The sequence below is a fragment of the Microchirus variegatus genome (genome assembly GCF_963457635.1).
Source record: "Microchirus variegatus genome assembly, chromosome: 15".
NCBI lineage: Eukaryota > Metazoa > Chordata > Actinopteri > Pleuronectiformes > Soleidae > Microchirus > Microchirus variegatus.
In genome coordinates this window covers 6,360,106-6,381,958 of record NC_139816.1, presented here as the reverse complement: position 1 = coordinate 6,381,958, position 21,853 = coordinate 6,360,106, and the positions used below count along the sequence as shown (strand labels likewise).

The 21,853-nt window shown below is 41.5% G+C and overlaps 3 protein-coding genes across 3 annotated transcripts in view; 1 reads left to right on the top strand and 2 right to left on the bottom strand.

The window, feature by feature from the left end:
* Window positions 1–1,868: 1,868 nt before the first annotated feature.
* Window positions 1,869–6,033, bottom strand: cops5 (COP9 signalosome subunit 5). Its single transcript, XM_083901925.1, has 8 exons — window positions 5,789–6,033; window positions 5,419–5,653; window positions 4,770–4,898; window positions 4,308–4,373; window positions 4,109–4,194; window positions 3,904–4,015; window positions 3,037–3,185; window positions 1,869–2,084 (listed from the first exon to the last, which is right to left on the bottom strand). The coding sequence occupies exons 1-8, from the start codon at window positions 5,923–5,925 to the stop codon at window positions 1,994–1,996; spliced, it is 1,005 nt and encodes a 334-aa protein (XP_083758051.1). The 5' UTR covers window positions 5,926–6,033; the 3' UTR covers window positions 1,869–1,993.
* Window positions 6,034–7,416: 1,383 nt separating this feature from the next.
* Window positions 7,417–18,118, top strand: cspp1a (centrosome and spindle pole associated protein 1a; the record flags this gene model as incomplete). The annotated part of the gene is made up of 27 exons (XM_083901486.1): window positions 7,417–7,465; window positions 7,550–7,647; window positions 7,725–7,805; window positions 8,871–8,972; window positions 9,061–9,230; window positions 9,462–9,524; window positions 9,827–9,915; window positions 9,997–10,093; window positions 10,542–10,599; window positions 10,676–10,926; window positions 11,004–11,128; window positions 12,295–12,391; window positions 12,840–12,966; window positions 13,445–13,592; window positions 13,687–13,833; window positions 13,995–14,065; window positions 14,558–14,701; window positions 14,783–14,896; window positions 14,976–15,141; window positions 15,819–15,939; window positions 16,398–16,543; window positions 16,844–16,981; window positions 17,057–17,091; window positions 17,179–17,242; window positions 17,556–17,644; window positions 17,724–17,865; window positions 17,958–18,118. The coding sequence occupies 27 exons, from the start codon at window positions 7,417–7,419 to the stop codon at window positions 18,116–18,118; spliced, it is 3,093 nt and encodes a 1,030-aa protein (XP_083757612.1).
* Window positions 18,119–18,561: 443 nt separating this feature from the next.
* arfgef1 (ADP-ribosylation factor guanine nucleotide-exchange factor 1 (brefeldin A-inhibited)) overlaps window positions 18,562–21,853 on the bottom strand; it is a 49,488-nt gene continuing 46,196 nt past the window's right edge. Inside the window, exons 38-40 of the mRNA XM_083901575.1 lie at window positions 21,711–21,849; window positions 20,569–20,686; window positions 18,562–20,034 (exon numbers count right to left, since the gene is read on the bottom strand). Coding sequence (XP_083757701.1) covers window positions 19,654–20,034; window positions 20,569–20,686; window positions 21,711–21,849 — 638 coding nt within the window. The 3' untranslated portion in view covers window positions 18,562–19,653. The remainder of the gene's footprint in view (window positions 20,035–20,568; window positions 20,687–21,710; window positions 21,850–21,853) is intronic.

Here is a 21,853-nt window from a genome sequence, read left to right as displayed (position 1 = left end):
TTCAATTACCAGTAAATGTGCTCAATTTAACACAACTTATCTTGATAACTTTATGTTGGTGTTTTTTTGTAGCTACATATAAATATATGTGTATAAATACATTTCATTTGTAAGCGCCTGTCTAACACTCAAGGTCGCTTTAACATATATAACATAACAAAAGTTAAGATAAAAATAAATGTTGTAAATGGTTAGGTTTGATAAAAAATTAAATTCACCATCTCCCTAATTATGTTTAAAACAAACAATATACAAGAATTCAACGAGAAAATTGCCAAATATTGTGTAGCGTAACTGAAATATTCCAAATAAACATAAAGGTTGCTTGTATGACGCTCACATCACACACCTGCACGTAATGAATATTAGTTGAATATTTCCTGTCTTTAACACAGCTATGATGGTATTTTATCCAATCTGTCCATCCAGGGAAAACACAGCGTGTCAGTGCTGCCTCACAACACTCGTCTGCCGGTGACCCCCTGCTTTGTTAATCTACATCACGCCGTGACCTGAGCTTCCTGTGAGGGAGTGGACGTCGTTGCTGCCACTTATGCAGAACCACACGGCTGAGAGGAAGTGCAGCACCTCCAGGATTCCTCACCACACACCCAACGACGACACGCTGAACTCTCCTCAGAGCCAAACTAAACATCAGGGGAGTCATTTGATCTTAGAGGGTCTTAATACCGAAAAAAGCTGTTAAATCATGAGCTTTATCAACCTGTTGTTTCTGTATCAGTGTCAATTAACAGCCACATTATGCAGTCCACTCTGACAAGCACCTACTTTGTAATTCTAACAAAGCGAGAAATATTAAAAAGAATAAAGCAAAATCAATTCACCGGTGATGCATTTTTTGGCAGCCGACAATTTCACATGATTGGAATTTACATAAATTCTTCTATCCCACTTTAAGTCATGCATACAAATGTCCATCTGGTTGTACTCGTACAATATTTACATGTCCCAACGACTTCAATATGTTTCTTAAATCGTATTCTTAAATATTCTGTTTTAAAGTGCATTCTCTAAATACTGTGCTTATAAAGCCATATAATAACTTCTTCATTACATAAAAACTAAGTTTCCCATTCTGAAAAGTGTCCATTTTAAGACACGGCCTTATAATACTAGAAGAAAATCATTATAAGAAGTGGTGCCAAAGCTCATGCATGTGAGAAAAAGCAGACGCCTCTTTTGCCCCCACTGGGATTCTCTCCCCTTTGCAATACCTGACATTAAAAAAATACACATTTAACCATTACAATACCATAAAAAGACATGACACAAACCCAAGGCAAAGCGCCCGTCTGTAAGAGAAAAAAAAACGTGGTGGAGTGTGTCTGCTTCGATGGAGAGCAGACACGTTGGGTGAATAGACTCCAGTGTGCACGGCTTCTGTTTCTGCACTGCATCACTGCCACCGCCACAACCTGACGAGCTGGCCCACTCCGCTCCACTCCTCGTGTACCAAAAACACGGAGCTGGGAGCGACTCCGCAGAGACGTCCCACACATGGCAACCGAGTCGCTGTGAGCCTACGCAGGAGCTCAGACATTTGTTGTTCCATTATGTAAAAAAGGCAGTGACGGGCTGCACTAACACCACGACCATGGTGTGTGTCCAAACGCTGAGCTGCGGGGGAGTAGAGGCCTGAAGAGTAAAAAAAAAAAGGGGGGAAAAGTATGAAAGGAAACAATAACGTGGTGCATGTTAGGAAACTGTACTGTAAGTGACACTGTTTAATTTCCACAGACAACTAGGTCATGTTAAAACAAACCTAAATAAACTGATGTAATTCTGTTTAAAAATATGTAACACACACACACATACAGTATAGTTGTATTTTTTATTTTTTATGTTCCTTAGCTACTTTAAGGACACAAGAAGAAATCCTAATGTCCGCAGTTACACCGTAAACAAATAAATGCACAAGAAAACATTTTCCGGGGGTTGAGGTGAGGCGTGGACGACGACGTCAGAGCGTGGTTTAATTGGCAGACGTGTTGATCTGATTAAAGAGTTTGTCCTTAATGACCTGAGACATCAGGCCGTGAATGGCCTCTATGGTCGTCTTACAGCTGAAACAAAGCACAGTGGATAAAAAAAGAGATTAGTGAAAGTATAACAGATAAAAAACAGCATGTAGAGATGTGACATTTACACTGGTATCAGTTTAATAGACTTTGATTATAGTTATTTCTAATGATTTGATTTCTCTACCTGGTAATTAATAAACATATTATGAAGCTTAGCTTAGTTATAGTTTGAGCACAATTAATGCTATATACTTGAAAATGCCAATTAATTAAATAATTCTAAATCCGGTAATTCAAAAAGGTTTAATAAACCAACAAACCCCGCAGAGCAAAAATATTCATCTATAATTTAATATAATGTTAATTTCAACCTCTTAATTATTAAAATAAAAAATGAATTCCACTGTAAACTAAACCATTTTTCCATTAAAAAAACCCCAACAACATGAAGATTGATTGAATTATTAGGGAGATAATCTGGATATTATTCCATAATTTGAAAAACATACTTTTAAAAAAATTAATATTATAAATTGAAATGTGATTATATTGGGGCTGCAACTAACATTATTTTTTTTCTATCAACGATTAATCTGTTGATCATTATCTCAATTAATTAAAGTACTTATTTGGTCCATAAAACATCAGAAAATGTTGATCTGCGTTTCCCCAACAATGAAAATTATTCTGTCTAATTGGTAATATTAACATTTAAGAAGTGGGGAAAATCGAGTTTTAATAATTAAAAAAACAACTCAAATTGAGTAATCAATTATCAAAGTAGTTGTTGATTAATTTAGTAACTGATTGATAATTAATTAAACATTTTCCATATGGTTATGATTTAGAAAAACAAGGACAATACGGTCAACTACTTTCTTTTAAGGACGTACAATCTAAAGGCTGTAAATGTTAAAACAAGCTGCAGCCACAGAACATGTTTCTTTTCTTTTCTCTCTCTTCAGTAAAAATAAATAAATAGAAAAGCATGAACCTGTCTCGTGTTGCTTTGGCCAGTTTGTCCTCAGACTTCCTGTCATGCGTGTCCAAGCCGAGCATGAAGCTGCCTCTGCCCAGCTGAGCCTCCGACTGCTCCAGCTTCTCCGACAGGTCAAACACCTGGCCCGTGGTGTAGTCCGAGTTCTGACCATCACACACACAAACACACACAGAAGCCGAATTCATGCACAATTTGACAACAAAAGAACAAGATTTTTCCTGCAGCTCAGCAACAAATCTGTGCAGAGAGCTGTGGGAACACTTTGTGCCTGGTGGTGAATGAAGAGACGTCGGGGGGGAAAGTTTGCTTAAGGTGAGGCTGAGTTTTTAGTGGAAAAAGGTAATTAAACACAATGACACCGGGGGCCCCCAACAAACCACGGTGACAGTGTAACAACTGACAAAGCCCGTCACCCGGCGAGCAGCTCCTTCTTGACATCTAGTCAATTCATCTTCATCCAGAATGCCAACGAGGCAACTGTTTGGATAAGCCTGATGCCTATTTAGAGTGTTTAGTCAAGCTCGGGACAGAGTGACTGCAGCCACAATGGGAATTCACATGAACCGCTTTCAATCTTTGGAATGAAAATCCTCGGGGGCCAAAGGAGAGAGGATCTGTGTGGACATCGTGACAGTCGAAGACTCCACTTTAATCCGTACATCCCATTGTACAAAGGTTTAAATTAAGCTTATCACCAACATCAATAAACAAAAGAGGGGCTTTGCTAATAGGATGCAATAAATCACACCGTCACAAACCCCGCGACCGCACGTCGCAGTGAGTTATAGACTAATAATTAACCATAAATCAAAAACGTCAAACAATTAGCGGGCATTTTAATTTCTGACGCCGCCGACTCACCGTGAGGAGACTGGACGAGCTTAAGGTGTTGACCCAGTATTTGTTCCAGAGGAGCTCAAGGAGCTTTCTGTCCAGGGACGACTTGAAGTACGTGACCTCTAAGGCGTAATACCTGAGCAACACAAATAAATGTTTTTAATAATTTGCAAAATATGAGCGTGTGTGTGTTATTTAATATCACGGAAATATATATATCAACACTCACTGTTTACAGTGAACACCAAAGTCTTCAATCTTGTTCAGAGGAATCGTCTGATATTCTGAGGGTCCCTCATCAGGAGGTTTGTAACCCTGAAAACAAACAAAGAGGAAATACTATAAACAAATGTGTTTATACTACATAACGAGGTAAATAAGTACATTACAAAAACACATTATTTTATTATTTTGAGTCTCCGCTTTACCTTAGGGTAGGTTCTGAAGGCACCCAGGTTGACTTTCCCTGCAGAAATAGTCCGAGTGGGGTCGATCTGTAGGAAGCGAGATTACAGTAGAGCAGGAAAACAAAAGTCAGGGGTCGTACAAATCTCCAGGGACGACTCAATCCGGCCACCAGGAGCCCCTCACTGTGGCTGTCAGCATGCTGCAGACGCTCACTTAATTACACAATGCCCGTGGCAAGTTAAGCACCGCGAGACCCAATGAAGTATAAATAGCATATATGGTTGCAATAGCGATATATATTAATCTGTACTGTACGGAAACCTACAACTCATTAATCAACAACCCACACCAGCGAGTATTGTCACACCGAGACAGAAAAGAGCTCAATTTCCTGAATTCCTTTTTAATGAATGTAATTAAGGATTTACTGTGAACAAAGTGTTTGACTTGAAATAACAAGAGGTTTCCATTTCCTCTCTTACCACAACGGCCACAAAGGGCTCCTGAAACTGCTGGTTGAGCATCTGAGTGCTGACGTCTATGCCCGACAGCCAGCAACCGTAGCCTGGATGACTGTGGTACCAGCCAATGGCGTTCTCAAGTCGGCCAACCTGAGGGATTACAGATTAAACGGGGGTCGTTACTCAAGATACGAGGCCTGTGATATATCAGCATGTAGAAATTGATACTGGGAAAACAAACAAGTAATATTGTCATTGTAATTATTAGTATTTTGTAAGAGGAAAATGTCTTAAGCAGCAAGTCAGAGAGCAACCGTTTGCACTATAATCCATTTATTCTATGTGGAGTAAAAATAAACAGAAATTAATGACCTCAAAACCCTTTAAAAAAAAAATAATTCCAATATTAGTTATAATTTCATTGCTTTGCAACAGTGCCAACAATAAAGTGCCTGGAAAACGTATGATTAAACAATTGAAGATGGGCATTTATATATTATCTTGTGTGAAATAAAATTATATTGTTTAAATCTAAAGGTAAGGAGATATTTAGATTTATATAAACTTAAAAACAAATCCTGTGAGTGTACATCAAGCAGAGTAATGGACGTGATAATATCATATTACAATATTATACACAATTAAGTGAGTGAAAAGTGAGGAGACAGACCTGTTTGGCATTTTCAATGTAGGCTGCCATGTATTCGTATGCAGCCGCCTGTGCGTTGACTCGGGTCTCTGTGCCCTCCACTGGCAGAGCAAAGCTGTCCATGATGATCATGGTCTCACCGTCAACCTTCCCCAGCATCAGGCCCATCACCTCCAGGTTCCCCCCTGACCTGGCGTGCATCACCATCTTCAACAAGGCCAGAGCTGAGATCTTGCAGTACTTGAAGTAGTGGTGACTGTGGGTTAGATAAGCAACAGTAAAACGACTGCTGGTTCAAACGGCATTTTAACAAAAGTGTGCTATAATACAACAACAATAAAAGAGAGGTTTACAGTGTCTCTTTAACACAACATTGGTGCTGTGTACTTACTCTTTCGTCCATGGCTTCGCAGCGAGGATTTCTTGTTGTTGCTTTTTGTCGTATTTGTAAATTTCATCGATACTCTGAACTTCCTGCATGCTGTTGGACAGCTCCCATGTCTTCTGCGCTGTGCTACTCCCCGCCATGATTATTTATACAGTTATAAAACGTGATTCAAGCTCAAATAAGGAAATAAAAACGTTCTGTTTTTCAGTTATTTGTTACCGCAGCGCAGTGAGACGTCCATTTACTCAGGAAGCCATGACAGTGAATGATACCACCTTGCACTCACCGGTTAGACGTATCGTAAATTCACTCAAACTCAACATGGATACGTTTTGTATTATATATGATATCTAACACGTTAAAAATGAACAATACATGTACAAATCATATTCAACTTTAAGCGTTTACTTCCGTAATTAATTGGTGTTAAAGTACAATCACCCCTCTCACAGAAAAAAACATGGTTTCGTCCTGAGCGGAAGTCAACCAACCACTGGGGATACACTGACACCTAGCGGCGCTTTTAAGAACTACAACTAAACTTGAAATAATTCAGGGTTTTTCTTCTCTCATGCTATCGATTCTGGCTTAACGAGGACAATTAAGCTAATTGTCAACGAGAGAATTACTTTCTTCGTACTAAGTAAGTTCTACATATATATTAATTCGTACTCGCTTGTCCGCGTTATTTGTTGTATTAGTTTCACGTCACATGTTTATGTATAAGCTATCTGACACTCGTCCCTCCGTGGTCAAACTATCTGACCCTGAATGTTAACGCCCTCCTTACAAGGGGTTTTACGGTTTAAAAAAAAATGCGTCAAGCTGATTTGTAAGGACATCTACATCCAATTTTCAAAATAAAACACCAAGCACAGTGCACGTCAGAAACCACATTTTTGAATGGGGGCAAAACAATTAAAACAAACTAGTAAGTCTTGTTCAGAACGTATGTTAGTATTTAAGTATTTTTCCAATATAAAAAAATTGCACCGAGACGTGGTGCTCTTTTCTATTTTGAAAACCGGATGTTAATGTCCTGAGTCATTATCTCCGGTCCCCCTTTTTTTGTTATTTACCGTAACATTCCATGTAAGGAGGGCGATCAAATTCAGCGTCAGATAGTTTGACCACGGAGAAACGAGTGTAGATAGAGATTAGCCGCAGTTAAAATGCGATAATAATACAGTCACAAACTAAGACATTTTACCCAATTTGACGCGGTTGATATACACGTTGTTTGTTTTAGGGGTTAGCGAAGTTAGCTTCTGCTAGGAGGAGCTATTGTGTCATGGTTGCCTCTAGCAACGGAATGATGCTTTGCGCCTTAATGGCTGTCTCTATTCGACACAGGAGCGTTTGTCAATCTTTGCTCCGTTAAGTTTAAAAATACATATATTTTTAAACTTAATTTGTTAAATCAGTCATTATACGCAGGTTCTGTAGCTGTGGATATACCTAAAGGACATTTTCCAGGACTTTAAAAGGTCAAACAAAGATATTTTGTGCATGTGAATCAAGGTAAGCTTTAAAATTCTTTCATAAATATTACATACATGTTGATTATATGACTATTACATGTATGTTCTCTACAGTCCAGATCTGGTGATGTAGATATAACTCTGTGAAAAATGCCTCCAGCATCAGCCGTGCAAGGAATAATCCCCAATACAGACAGAGGTACAGTTCAAACCTCTTAAAGTGACCACTGTCTTTTCTCTGGGTGGGTTTTTACTACTGTTTTATTGTCTGATTATTGTCCAGGGTTGAACCTTAGTTTGCAGCTGGGGACAGAGTATGAGAGGAAGAAACAGAGACTTCTGCAGGAGCTGCAGCTGGACTACAAACACTATGTCACCAAGGTCTGAAAGATGGAAAAATACCCTAAAAATGTAAACCACTGTTTCCATTTTTGATTTTTGTTGTTGTTTTCCTTCAGAAAAAGGACGTGAAAATGAGTGAACGTCGTCCACCAGCACAGGGTCTCTCTCTGCCTATAGACGAGAACTTATCGGAGAAGGTGTGAGTCTTATTCCTTTAGTGTGTGTGTGTGTGTGTGTGTGTGTGTGTGTGTGTGTGTGTGTGTGTGTGTGTGTGTGTGTGTGTGTGTGTGTGTGTGTGTGTGTGTGTGTGTGTGTGTGTGTGTGACAGCATAACAAATTATGAGACTGGGATGACTTGACTAATGGTTCACTGATCACAATCACGATCAGATAAGCGTTTAATAACGTTAAAAAGGAATTTGCTTTGGCAGTTTGGTCCAGAACGAACACAGTAACAAGAAAATAATCAAGATTAAAGATAATTAGTTTAAGACAATTGAGTTAGGGTTATGTAAATAGAGTAGAAAATACACAATATACATGCATACGCTCAGCATATGCTGACACTGTCAGATTAAAAAGAACATTAAGTTACGGTGCCCTGCATGTTTTAGATATTACACCTTCTCTGACACACCAGATTCAAATGAATGAGTCGTTATCAGGCTTTTGCAGAGGTAGATAACGAGCTGATCATTTGGATCAGGTGTGTTGGAGGAATTCATCAATGAAAGCAGATTGTAAAATCTCTGTAATACTGAGGAACTTTCTGTTTTAAGCTAAGTTAAGATGGAAATGAGCTGAAATTTGACTTTTTTGGGGGGAAATTTTTCAATGATTTGTGTAAAGGACGGAAAATCAGAATGAGGCTGAGAATAATTTATAACTTACATCAACGTTATGGAACGCAAGAGGTGGGTTCATGCAGCACCTCAGCTCAGAGCAGAAATAATCTTTTGATTATACGTTTGTTTCTCGGTGTTTCATAGCAACTGCTTTTGTGCCACAGGGACTTTGTTAGAACTGGTGTTCGTACAGTGTCATATAAATCCCTTCTGGGTTATCTCTAATCCAATCCAGCTTTATTTATACAGCACTTAACCCTTAAATATTATATAATGAGGTTTTTATTTAGAAAGAAAAGCTACTATTAAGGATTTACATGGTCTACTATGTCTACTCCAGTCTTTTAGTGTTTTATTTTTGAATACTTGTGTACGTGTGTCTGAATGAGATATGACTCGACCGACGTTCTTGAACAGGAAAAGCTGAGAGAAGAGCGTAAGAAAGAATACAACCTCTTCCTCCAGGAGAAAGCTCAAACCAGGAGGTTAAAGAGGAGAACGCCCTCCGTCACCGCCACGGTAATGAAAACCACACATTACACACTGACAAATGCTGTGTTCCTACATTAAAAACAGTCATTTTCACTTCCAGCCTGCACAGATTCAGAGATCTCCAGCCGCTGCCCTTCTTCCTCCTCTCAACACCAACGCAAACATCACGACTCCTCCTCCACGCGCCGCTCGCCCCGCGTCCAGGAGAGACGCCGCCACTCTGACCGAGGCCGAGAACCGAGGCAGGAGCAGGAGGACCTGGGATCGACGGCAGCGACGCAGGCGGCAACTGCTGCTCTGTCGACCAATAGAAGCTTACAGCTCTGAGGAGGAGGAGGAGGAGGAGGAGGAGGAGGCGTTCACTGATGAAGAGGAGAGGAAAAAGAACAGTCCACAACCTGAGAGCAAAGAGGGGAAGAGTATGAGAGAACGCAGAGAGAAGAGGTTTGACTGGTGCTTACTTTTTACTCTATAATGATCTTTAAATAAATGTTAACCTGTCTTCTTCTGTGACAGAGCTCCAAAGGAAGCAGAGGCCTCTCGTGTTCGCGATCACAACAACAATGACCTGGTCGTCAAGTAAGCAAAAAAATCTATGTAGCAGCAGTATTCACAGTCAGAGTGACAGGTCCTGGAAGCTCACACACACATTCTCCTCAGTCAATAACGCACCGATTGAACGAGCCAACACACAGACAGCTATTGATTATCCCTTCCATACTTAGATATGGCCGAGCTCCAGGAGAACACTCACCAGGTTCAATCAGAGCCTGAAGAAAGATCTGGAGTCAAACTTATGAAACTGGTCGTTCTGTTAGTTTTTTATTCTCTTCATATTCTAAGGATGTGTTGTGTCTGTGTGTCTTTGTCCTGAAAAACAGTCTGAAACAACCAGAGAGCATGAAGCTGGTGAGACGGAGCCCTGCGACCGGCAAGGACACAGCCGAGTTTGCTACTGGACTCCTGATTGGTAAATAAATAAAAAGCAGCATAGTTACATGATGCTTTAGGTTCCTTAGACTTCATCATGTGTTTGTTTGTTGTTGTGCAGGAGCAGAAGAAGAACAGACGGCCTCACAGATGAGGAAGGAGCAGTATAAACAGGAGCTTCTGAAACAGATCGCAGAAGAGCAGAGGAACAAGATGAAGTAAGGGTTTATTCACCGACACTGGACACAGTCATTTAACTCTTAGAACACAGAGTATACAGAGGCTGTAAGGATGTGCAATATAGAGTGTCCTATTTCCTCTTTTTCAGCATAATCTAAACAATCTGATGAGATATTTTTTTAATTTTCATCAACCTTATAAACAAATCTGAGCTTAAAAAGTCCTCAAAATGTTTAAAATCAGATTGTGTTTGTGAAATTTGGAAATACGTCACAGTTCAAAGTTCACAGAGCAAAGAAAAAATGCTCTATTTTGTGACGTCTGCACAATTATCGCTACTTTATATCACTATATTGGTTTTTCCACTGCCAAATGCAAAAACATAAAAAGCTCTTTATCGTCCGCAAGGACAATAAAACATCAATAAAACATCAAGAGTCATCAGGATGAACAATGAGAGGATGATTGACACTCACCTGTTTTCAGGGAGAAGAAACTTGAGCTCAGAGTTGCAGCCACTGGAGCCAAAGACCCTGAAAAACAGGTGACATTACTTTCACAATCGTTTTCTGCTGTAAGCACTTTCCATGTGTGTGTCGTGAATAATCACTGTGTTACAGCCTGAGCGCATCAAGCAGTTTGGAGGAGATCTGGAAGCTGCCGTGAAGGAACCAGACCTCAACAAGAAGAAGAAGAAACCACTGTCTGAGAACACGGAGCAGAGAACTTTACCGAGGAAGTCTCAGGTGGAGACGACAGGAAACACAGCACCTGGGTCTGGGACAGATCAGAGTCTGCCCTCACTGGATTATTTTAACCAGGATTATCACAGAGAGATGTCAAACATGCTGAGAGAGGTCACCGTTCCAAGGTACGACAGTACGTCAACGCTGCCGTGAATAATCCTGCTGTTAATTCACTGTGGTTTGTATGTTTTTGTTGTTTCAGGATTGCTGGGGTTCCTCCTCCTGTCGCTCCAACTGTGACTAATAACTACACAACTCCATATGATGCAGCGTATTACTACTATGGAGCAAGGAATCCACTGGACCCCAATCCTCCTCACTATCAAAGTATTCTATTACTTTCATAATAATTACTTTATAAAATACATTTTGCACGTGGGAACTGTTTTTTACCCTTAAACACTTTTAATTTTTCATAATATTTTATCCTTTTTTTTAAATTCTGGAAATGATCCATTTGCCCTGATGCACTTTGACAGTGAGCTGACTTTCTTCTCAAAAACAAAAAGTATCTCAGAATGACTTGAAATTTACCATCATAATAGTTGGCATCACCCTGAACAAGGATCTGTTGAAAATATTTGAATATCTCTTAAGGAATAATTTTCATGAATTTTTTAAATTCAGGAAATTATCCATTTACCTCAATGCACTTTGACAGTGAGATGACTTTCTTCAAAAAAACAAAAAGTATCTCGGAATGACTTGAACTTTACCATCATAATAGTCGGCATCGCCCTGAACAAGGATCCGTTGAAAATATTTGCAAACCGCTTAAGGAATAATTTTCATGATTTTTGAAATGATCTTACATATTGTTAAAAATGATGTCAGGTTGTGCATTGTTATCAGGGAGAAGAAACTTGAAAATAACATGTTATTTTAAAAATAAATGCCTGCATCCTATTTGTGCGTCTCAATTTAATCAATTTCTATTAAATTTCATCTCAATTGATGAGTGAAATTGTGTTTTAGGCGCCAGATGAAGTGCAAACTGTGTTTACTGTGATGGATTTCCTGCTGCAGTGTTACATTCTGCAGCAGCAGTAATATAACAGTATTTATGATGTGTACTCAGTACTGTACTGTCAGTGTTTTCATGGTCATAAAGAAACCGACTCACAGGATCTGACTCGTCCGCTTTAATCCTCATCGACTGTGATAATAAACTCTCCGACTGTGAGGATTTATCATGGTGTCACTTTATCACCACGTCAGAGGCCAAGAGCAGTTCTTCAGTCTCATTTTTGTTTAACCACAGCAGGGATTTCATTAGTGTGGTTAGAGATATAGTGAACACAGTTTATGGATCCACATCGGACTACATTATATTTACTGTCTGGTTTGAGTTTAGTGTTTTTGTTTTTAATGTTGGGGAGAGAAGCCGGCACATGGTGGCAGCAGCCAGCTGCAGCTGCCACTATCATGTGTGTGTTTATGATTGAAGTATATATAATCTTAATTTATCCTTTCTTATTTGTTGTTTTCATCAGATGATTCGTCTGCACGGGTGCAGGAGTCAGCGAGTCTCCACGCTTCTCCTCAGGAACCTCCTCCTCCTCCTCCTCTCAAAGCCGGTCACCGCTCTGAGTCAGTGTTCCACCTTTACCGCCTCCATGTCTGCAGTGACATATTATCAGTTATTCAGAGGATTATTTCAGTCTTAACCCTTTAACACCTAAGGCTGAACATGTCCATCTAGACAAGAGAATGTCCATAGTCCGTAATGTTCATTTAACAAACTGAACTCACCAACAACAACAACAACAGTACAGCCAAAATATTTGCATTAAAAAAAATATTTTGCAGACTGCAAATCATGTTTTGGCATGTGGCGCCACCTACCGCCGTCTACCAATCATTGCAGTCAGTAGAGTATCAGCTGCCGAGCGACCACGGGTTGCCAGTTACGTCAGAAAACGAAACCTAAAAGACCTTGGTATTTTGAATTCGAATGTAGTAACTGTTTTTGGCCACATTCTTACATATGGCACCTTTAAGTATCTTGATTGTTAATTTTGTTAATTCCAATTTACAGAGTGACTGACCTGCACGGACCATCATCATCATCATCATCTCCACTGCAGGTCAGTGAGCTTCCTGTGGACGAGGCCAAGCAGAGGAGAGAGAACGCTCTGAGCTACCAGGAAGCTCTCAGGCAGCAGGTAAATTAACTTCATTTACAAATGATCCAGAATGTTTCTGGATGTTTCTAACCATGTTTGATGGAACATGGTTTTAGTGCAACGTTAACCCTTGAACACCTAAGCCTCAAAATGTCTGGACTTTTTTGCTTATTTGTACCAGAAAGTGTCCTGTGACTAAGTGTTTTTGCCCATTTTTCCAGAATAACAAAGAAAAACAAAAACTTCCTGCAATGACGCTAGTGAAATTACCGTAATAACCACACATTGGGTTTGACAATTACGGTAATGCAAAATAACAAATATATGAGCAGCAACATAACATAATAGGAATAATCTCGTTTTAGCCTGCTCATTTCTTGAGAGAGAGTCAAATCAAAGCTGCACAGAAACACTCGAAACATCATCAGAGGGAGGCAGTTACAAACAACAGGAACAGAAAAGACAGCAGGGGGGGGGGGTCTTCCACCATCATCATCATCATCCTCCTTGTTTCCAGATCAAAGAAAGAGAGGAGTGTAAAAGAAGAGAGAAAGAAGAGCGGGAGCGATACGATGCCAAGATAGAGGCTGAGATGACGGCGTACAACCCCTGGGGCAGAAGCGGTGGAGGCGCTCCCATTAAAGACCAGAAAGGCAATCTTTTCAGTGAGTTGGTTTTGATGTTTGCTAACGAGGAGACAGAGGAGATCGTGTACGTCCACACAGACCGACACAGAGTTATAAAACCATGTGTCCTCAGGCGACCTACATCAGATGCACAGGAGCAACAAGGAGTCGTTCAAGAATCACCAGTCAGAGAACGACGAGCAGACGCAGAACCTTCTGAAGACGAACGGAGACGCTCACGAAGTGGAAGGAAAAGCTGCTTTCTCACATCGACTGTCAGGTAAAGGAGTCTCCAGAGTGTGTGTGTGTGTGTGTGTGTGTGTGTGTGTGTGTGTGTGTGTGTGTGTGTGTGTGTGTGTGTGTGTGTGTGTGTGTGTGTGTGTGTGTCTGCTCTTTGTGTTGTGATGGATCACTGTGTGTTTCACTCACTTGTCCTCGTAGCTTTAAATGATCCACCAAAGCCACAGCAGCTCCGCATGCAGGACAGATACAAGGAAGACCTCAAACAACAGGTACAGTATGTGTCCAACTGTGTCCAACTGTGTCCAACTGTGTCCAACTGTGTCCAACTATCTTCAACTGTGTCCATCTGTGTCCAACTGTCTCTGTGTCCAACTGCCTCCAACTATCTTCAACTGTGTCCAACCATGTCCAACTGTGTCCAACTATCTTCAACTGTGTCCAACTGTCTCCAACTATCTTCAACTGTCTCCAACTGTGTTCAACTGTCTCTCAAAACAGAAAAACACAGTTTTAATCTGTCATTGCAATGTTTTGGTTTGTAAAATTGCTGTTTGCAAAAAGAAAGAAAGAGGGACTGATATAAAGAAAGAAGGAAAGGGGGACTGAATTTATGAGATTATTGACCATTAAAAACCAGCTCGAATAAAAACAACATTTCACACAAACATCTCAAATTTCTGAGAAATTCCGAAATTCAAAAATAATTTCCCCTAAATTCTCCTGACTGGACCTTTAAAGTTTGTCTTCTAACACAACGACAGATCGAGGAAAACAAGCGATTGCAGGCGGAGGAGAGAGAACGACTGAGGATCGAGGAGGAAAAAGAAGAGCGGAGGCTGACGGAGCAAAGGATTCGTATGCAGCGTGAATATGAGCAGGAGCAAAGGAAGCAGAAGAAGATTGAGGTGAGGAGTTCATCTCTTTGACATTCTCCTCCTTCTCCTCCTGTTCCAGATTTGATTGACAGTTTTCTTTCCTCTGTGCAGAATAAGACGAAGAACCAAAGTTGGACGAACGAACCTCAAACACGTCGTCAGGAAGAGGAGAAGACGGTGAGACGGGAGGACAAGAAGGAGACGAGGCCACCTCTGATTTATGAGGTAGAGTCAACCCTGAAAAGTTAATGTTAACATCGAGAGAGAGAAAGAGATATTTTTATTAAAAGCTTTTCATTCACAGAGAGAGTCGTCTCCTCCTGTCCCAGCTCTGCAGAGGAGGCAGACCAACGCCGTGGCGTCCAGAGCATCCTCTGCCGCCAGTCAACTGTCCTCCGCCGCTGTGAGTCGACGCTCTGTGTCGGCACCACATTACCCATCAGGCCCTGGGAGAACAGCCCCGCTGCAAGGTGAGACTTTTGTCTTTATCTGTGCATCGTCTAGTCTGGTCTAGCTCCGCCCTCAACAAGTCTCTGGTTCTCCAGGGAAAGAGTAAAGAAAAATGTATTGTTTTTAGCAGCTCTGTGTGTTTGTTTGTCTGTTTGTGTTTCCACACTTGCTGCGCTTGCCACTACGACCAGCAGAGGGCGCCAGAGTGGAAACACAAAACAACACGTACAGTAGTGAACCTTTCCACTCGGTGGAAACACGACTTACATGGCTCGTCCACTGTGGCGCCCCCTACAGAGGGAGAAGCAGAAAGCAACAAAAAGAAGTGGCATAGCGTCATAATAAATCGAAAGTGCTGAGCTAACGTAGATTATCATGGATTAAATAACCCAGCTTTTACAAAGAACAGCTAACGTTACACGAAATAGGAACTTAAAGGTGTTACTAAAATAAACTAAAGCTGGATTTAGTCACTCACCTCACATTGAATCAACTTCCTGTCTGAGCTCAACGTGTTTGGGGCAAATTAAAGTCAACTTTGTGTGTTCAGGACAATCTACAAACTCATTTAAACTCAGCTTTTGTCTTGAGGATTATAATTGTTTGTGTCCACTAATAAATTTCACAGTGTTTTGCAACTAAACTGGTTGATATAAAATGGTTAAAAACTCATCCTCTCATCTGCCTGTGTTTGTAGACGGTCATCATGAAGTGATCAGACAGCTGTCCGCCCTCCGCAGAGTCCTGAGGAAAGAGCAGAAAGAACTGGAAGGTCAGATGGATAAAAGAGACGGACTTCAGCACTCTCCTCCACACAGGTAACACACACACACACACACACACACACACACACACACACACACACTAATAATAATACATCCATACATATGAGACTCAATGGGATTTCATCACTTTTTCTCCCCCTCAGGCTGAAAATGTATAATTCATAAAAAGCTATTAGATGTGCTCGTCCACCCTTTCAGCTCTAATTTCACCTAATGCCCCCCGATGCACTGAGATGAAGACACAATACTAATTCTGTCTCGGTTTTGATTTGCCGTAACGATTCTAAAAGAGCTTCATCGTCCCCCGAGCTAATGAGAGTGACCTGGGTCAAACTGGCCGTCGTCTCATCTCCTTTAAAGATTTCTCTCAGCAGAGAAATCTTTATCTTTGACTGGTGTCGGTTTCTCTTGTTTTACATGGTCCACACACACCACTCACGTTATTAGAGGTAGTTTATCTGTTTTTAAGTGATTATGTAATTCTGCTCCAGGTCCAGAAGACAAAGAAGTCCTGCAGTGGACGCCTTTGAGTCAGCGCGCAGGGACACGGACGAGCCGTCCACGGCTAAAACCTACTCTGTGTCTGCACGCGTGGACATGCAGAACATCAGGGAGTTCAACCAGCTGAAATACAGAGGTGAAGAAGAGACACAGGTGTTATTCTCCTCAGGTCACAGTTTAAATTCTTCTCATCTGTGTATTTCTAAAACCTCAGCAGCAGAACGATATCAGGCCAGTCTTTATATCCTCTAACCTCTCTGTCGCTTTAATCTGAGGCGTCCGTCAGTGACTGGCAGTCGGCGAGGAAATTGTTTTGGGTTTGTTCCCAGACTGGTGGATTTGGAACGACTTACACAGCTGCAGAATCCACAAAGAAAATGCTCGTATGACTGAGCCTCTTCTTCTTCTTCTTCTTCTTACCTTCTGGTTCTTCCAGAAACAGCGTCTCGTGAGGAAGTCCTTCACATGTTCCCTGATCCTCCCACTGACGCTCAGAGTCTGGACATCCAGCAGCAGGCGCTGCTACGAGAACAGCGACGCAGAATCAGGCTCATGAAGGGAGAAGAGGACGGAGGTCAGAGAGCAGCACACACACACACACACTGAAATCTCCTCACACACCTTTACTAAATACTCTCTTTCTCCTCAGACTTACTGGACCTTGAACTGAGCCGCTATTATCCTGTGAGTGATCGCCACATCCTTCTAAAATGATGCCTTTTATTATATAACATGAGATGAGTTTTATTGGTACTTTGCTTTTTCTGTTAGAGGATCAAACCTGAGCGACGCGTCCACAAAGACTCCATCCTGCCGTCCGAGACTGCCTTTATGGGTGAGCCTGCACACACACACACAAACCCACCTCTGTCTCAGTGACAGGTTGAGTGTAGCTCCTCTTGCCAGCTCATGGCTCTCTGTTGTCATAGCTGCTGCTGTGCAGTGTTGTGTTCATGGTGGACGTGACAGCTGCACGGAGGCGATAGCACATAGCACAGTGGCTGCAGGTGATTCAAAGGCCTGAGGGAGGAAGAGAGATCTTTTTTTTTTTTTTTTTTTTTAAATGTCAGCTCTACAGAGACGTACATAGATCCAGATTGTGACCAAAAATAAATAATACAGTAATATTTGAGTGTAACGTGGCGCAGTTCTGTCAGACGTCTACAGCGACGACGTCGGTGAGGAGCAGCAGGAGAGGACGCCGTCGCCGCCGCCACGGAGAGGACGTGACAACGACGTACGATGCTGGTGATGTTTTTAAAAGAAGAAGAATCCTCTCTTCTATATCCCTTTTCTAATCTCACTCCTTTTTACAGATTTCCACGAAAGACAGGGAGCACGACGTCCATGCAGACGCTCTGTCCCTGCAGCTGCACAGTGCGCCTGAGGTCAGAGGTCAAGACAAGCACAGGACACTCAGGAGGAGAGACTCAGACTGTGACGACAACAGAAAATCAGGTGAGGTGGAAAAAGTCTCCTCTTCAAAGTGGTGTCCATGGAGGATTGTAACCGTCTCTGTAACCGTCTTAATCGCTTGCTGTTTTCTCCAGACAGACTGATCGGCGGCGGCGGTGAAGAGGACGCCCTGTCCCTGTCCTCTGTCCTGGAGGGGGGACGCGTCTCCGTGGACACCGTAGCCACAGAGCCGTGGCTGCGACCCGGCACGTCGTCCGCTGTGGTGAAACGCTCGGCGTGGGAGAGAGCGGCCTAAGAGTCAGGACGGATCCTTGTGAGGTGATAACACAGCGCAGATAAAGTCTCTTAAATTCCAAAAGTGAAGATCCCAGTTAAATATCTTCCCGATCATCGATCACCAAAAACAAAAAGCTGTACCTGAACTGCAGCGTCATCTCTCTCTATTCGTCCAGGTGGTCGAGTTGAACAAAACTCAATCTTCTGTAGGAAAATAAAGCAGTTTATAGAGATTAAAAGCTTCAATTTAAACCACAAATTGTATTTTTTTAGCTGCAAAGGTTAATTTAGAGTCTATTTTCTAATAAAGAATGTGTAATAAAGAAAAAAAAAGACACAAACTTCGGGGTTTATTTATCATTTCAAATCAACCAAGTTCAAAAACTTTATTGACCTAGAACCTGATTAGAATGCCAGATGATGTATTCGTACACAAAGTTGTACATAATCCGTTTTTTTTTTCTTCTTCTTCTTTTTTTCTCGCAACATAGAAAACTTTACATTGCTGTATCATATACATTTGTGTTTTCTACATCCATGAGCAGGAACGCGTCCCATTCGTACTTAAAGCGTACACAGCTAACGTTTGTCATTTTCTCTATACACACACACTCACGCGCACACACGCACACAACGTTCCCCCGAAACCAAAAAGGAAAAAAAAAGAAAACAAACATTAAATATATTATTATTAACTTTTGATTTTTGTGCACAAGAGTGAAAACTAAACTCAAGAAGAATGAGTGACTTAAAAAGCAGCGATCATCATCATCATCATCATCATCATCATCATCGTCATCATCACGTTGCTCTCTCTCGTCTTCCAGTTATCCTCCGTCTAACAAACCTAAGAACATATAAAAATGGAATAATTTAATTTAACCCCTTCACTTTGTTGTTTGTTGTCGTCGTCGTTTGTTTTTGTTTAAACGGTCAAATACAAATCGTACTGTGTCGGACAATCTTCAATCAGGAGATCCCAAATAAATTATCACAAAAGTAAAATCTCCAGTGCATTTAAAATAAAAAAAAAGATCAAGTGCAGCTGAATCCATCAGAGGAAAAAAAACAAACAAGAACAAAGAAAAATACATGAAAATAATCTAGTGTTATAAGATTATGTTACACAGCGGCAGATCTGTACAACTAGTTTCATCCGAGGAGGACGTGGATGCTAACGTTAGCCGTCTGAGCGCGACTATCACACTCCGCGTTTGCATGTCGTCGTTTCCGTTTACGTGTTTTTTTTAAATATACAGTAAGAAGCACACGTCGTGGAAATATGTTCCGTCTGAGCAGATCACAGATATGAGACACGAGTCGTTAAATCAGTAGTTTTTGTTTTTTATCCAGTGGAGGCTTCGCTACACCTCGTACAAAGACGTTAACTGTTCTTTTTAATTTATCGTGATTTTCCACCTCTCCATCTGGGCTCATAGGCGTGTTTGTGTACGGGGGTGGTGGTGGAGGAGGTGGAGGAGGTGGGGTTAAGGATGTGGGTGGAGACTTTAGGCCAAAGTGTTTGATAGAAAAAAACAAACATGTGGAGCTCCGTCACTGCGCCTCCTCGCCAGCCTCCTCTCCCACCTCCGTGTCCGTCTCTTGAGCTCCGCGTGGACTCGCCTGAGGCTCCTGTTCAGACTCTGATTCAGGCTTCTGTTCAGGCTCCTGTTCAGGCTCCTGTTCAGGCTCCTGTTCAGGCTCCTGTTCAGGCTCCTGTTCAGGCTCCTGTTCAGACTCCGGTTCGGGCTCCGGTTCGGGCTCCTGTTCAGACTCCGGTTCCGGCTCCGGTTCGGGCTCGGGCAGCTGTGCGATGTTGAAGACCAGGCCGATCCGCAGGTAGAACTTTTTGAGGACGGCTCGCAGCTCTGGGATCAGGTCAAACTGCATGATCTCACACAGCAGAGGGTAATATCTGGACGCATGGGCCTTGAACTGAAATGTGAAGGAGGATAAAAGAAGTTATAGATGAGCAACAATGTCAGAAGTTGTTGCTTCATATAAGTTATACTTTAACACTTGCACAAGCGCACTTTGCGTTACTGTAATTACGCCACAGTTTGTGCTAACGGAAAAATGTAGTTTATGAAAGCACATCAAAGTTTTTTTTTTTTTTTTCCCCAAAGGTATTACGGTAATTTCTCTGGCTGTGGAAGGAAGCTGGCAAATCAGCGTCTTTGTCGCCAGAGAGGAGAGAATTGGAAAAATGCCGGTACATACGTTTCAATTTTGTTTAAGTAATTGGGACAAAAACTCATACAAATCTTACTTTAAATATGTTCAAAGTTCTAATTTAATACGCAAAATCTGGTGTTCATGTACAACTACAACTACAATGTTTTTACATTTTCTGCTCATTTTACCACTGATTCTGAATAAAGAATAAAGAAAATCACACCTCTGTCTCTTTGCTATTTTTGGATGTTCTACATGGTTGTGAAGATATGCGTGCGTGCGTGCGTTCCTTACCCGGTCGTCGCTGATCTTTAGCACCCTGGTGAGGAAGAGCAGCAGCAGGTTGGTCCAGGCTTCTCTGTGACTCTCTGAGGTCAGGGTCAAGAAATAGGCCACGGCCTCACTGCACACACTGAAAAAAATGATATTATATTAACATATATTAAAGCCTTTTCATTTATTAATTTAATTTGTTTCCTTAATTTTATTTGCATCACCCTCCGTCGTCTTAATTTGAGCTTATTTTAGATCTACTCTCTCATTTATTCATCATATTACAGTATTTTTAACCTCTAGTGTTTCATCATCGCTGACTATGAGGATCTTTGACGGTTTCCTCAGCTCTTGTTTCTTATTGTACATGTGTTTTTAGTGATATTACGATAATGAAGATCCTTTTTCGCTCAGTCGCTGCTAATTCCCGGCTGCTACTTAAAGGCTATAATGACAACAATTAGACGTTTTTCTGTACAGTTTGAGGCCTGACGGAAGAGTGACACGACCTCTGAACTGTTTTCTGTCATCTCTGAGTCACAGATGTTGATTTCTACTTTAAACAACGGTGTGTTTCTTCGCGAGAGAGGGAAGAAACACAGGAAATACAGACATGAAGACATGGAACAGTGTGTGGATGAATTAGGTTTAATGAGCTTCCTTCATGCAGGCACTGCCTCCTCCTCCTCCTCCTCTCTAACAGAAGAGGCAGGCGATCGCTCCACTTTATCTTGACATCATTATTGATATCAGAGTGAGTCAGCAGCAGCAGCAGCAGCAGAGAAAGAGAGCGACGGCTCTTTGTGAGACGCTGAATAAAAGACGCAGCGATGACAGAACACTCAAAAGATCTGTGTGTGTGTGTGTGGATTCGTAGCTGCAGCTCGGCAAAGCGTTGAAAGTCAGACGGAAAACAATCCCCCTCGACTCGGATAAAAATATCCATTTACTCACGCGCACGAAAACAAGTAATTACTATGAGCTGCGATCAGGAGTCAACAGAATCTGCAAATGTTCACTCACTACAAACTAAAATAATACAAAGGATAAATGAGCTGCCGCGACAAACGCACCACGCTGTCACCGAGCGTATGTTTCTCAATAAGTAGATGGTTAAAATGATGATAGTTTGGAACAGAAAGCATTTAAAGTAAAGATCTTACTCGAGCAGTCGTCTCTGCACCTCTGACCAGGCGTCTCTGCGGCTCTCATCCACGTACATGCGGAACAGGATTCTCAGTCCGCAGGCCAAACTGCTCGTCTCCTGCTTCAACAGGTTGGGTTTGGACTTCCCTTTAAAACCTTT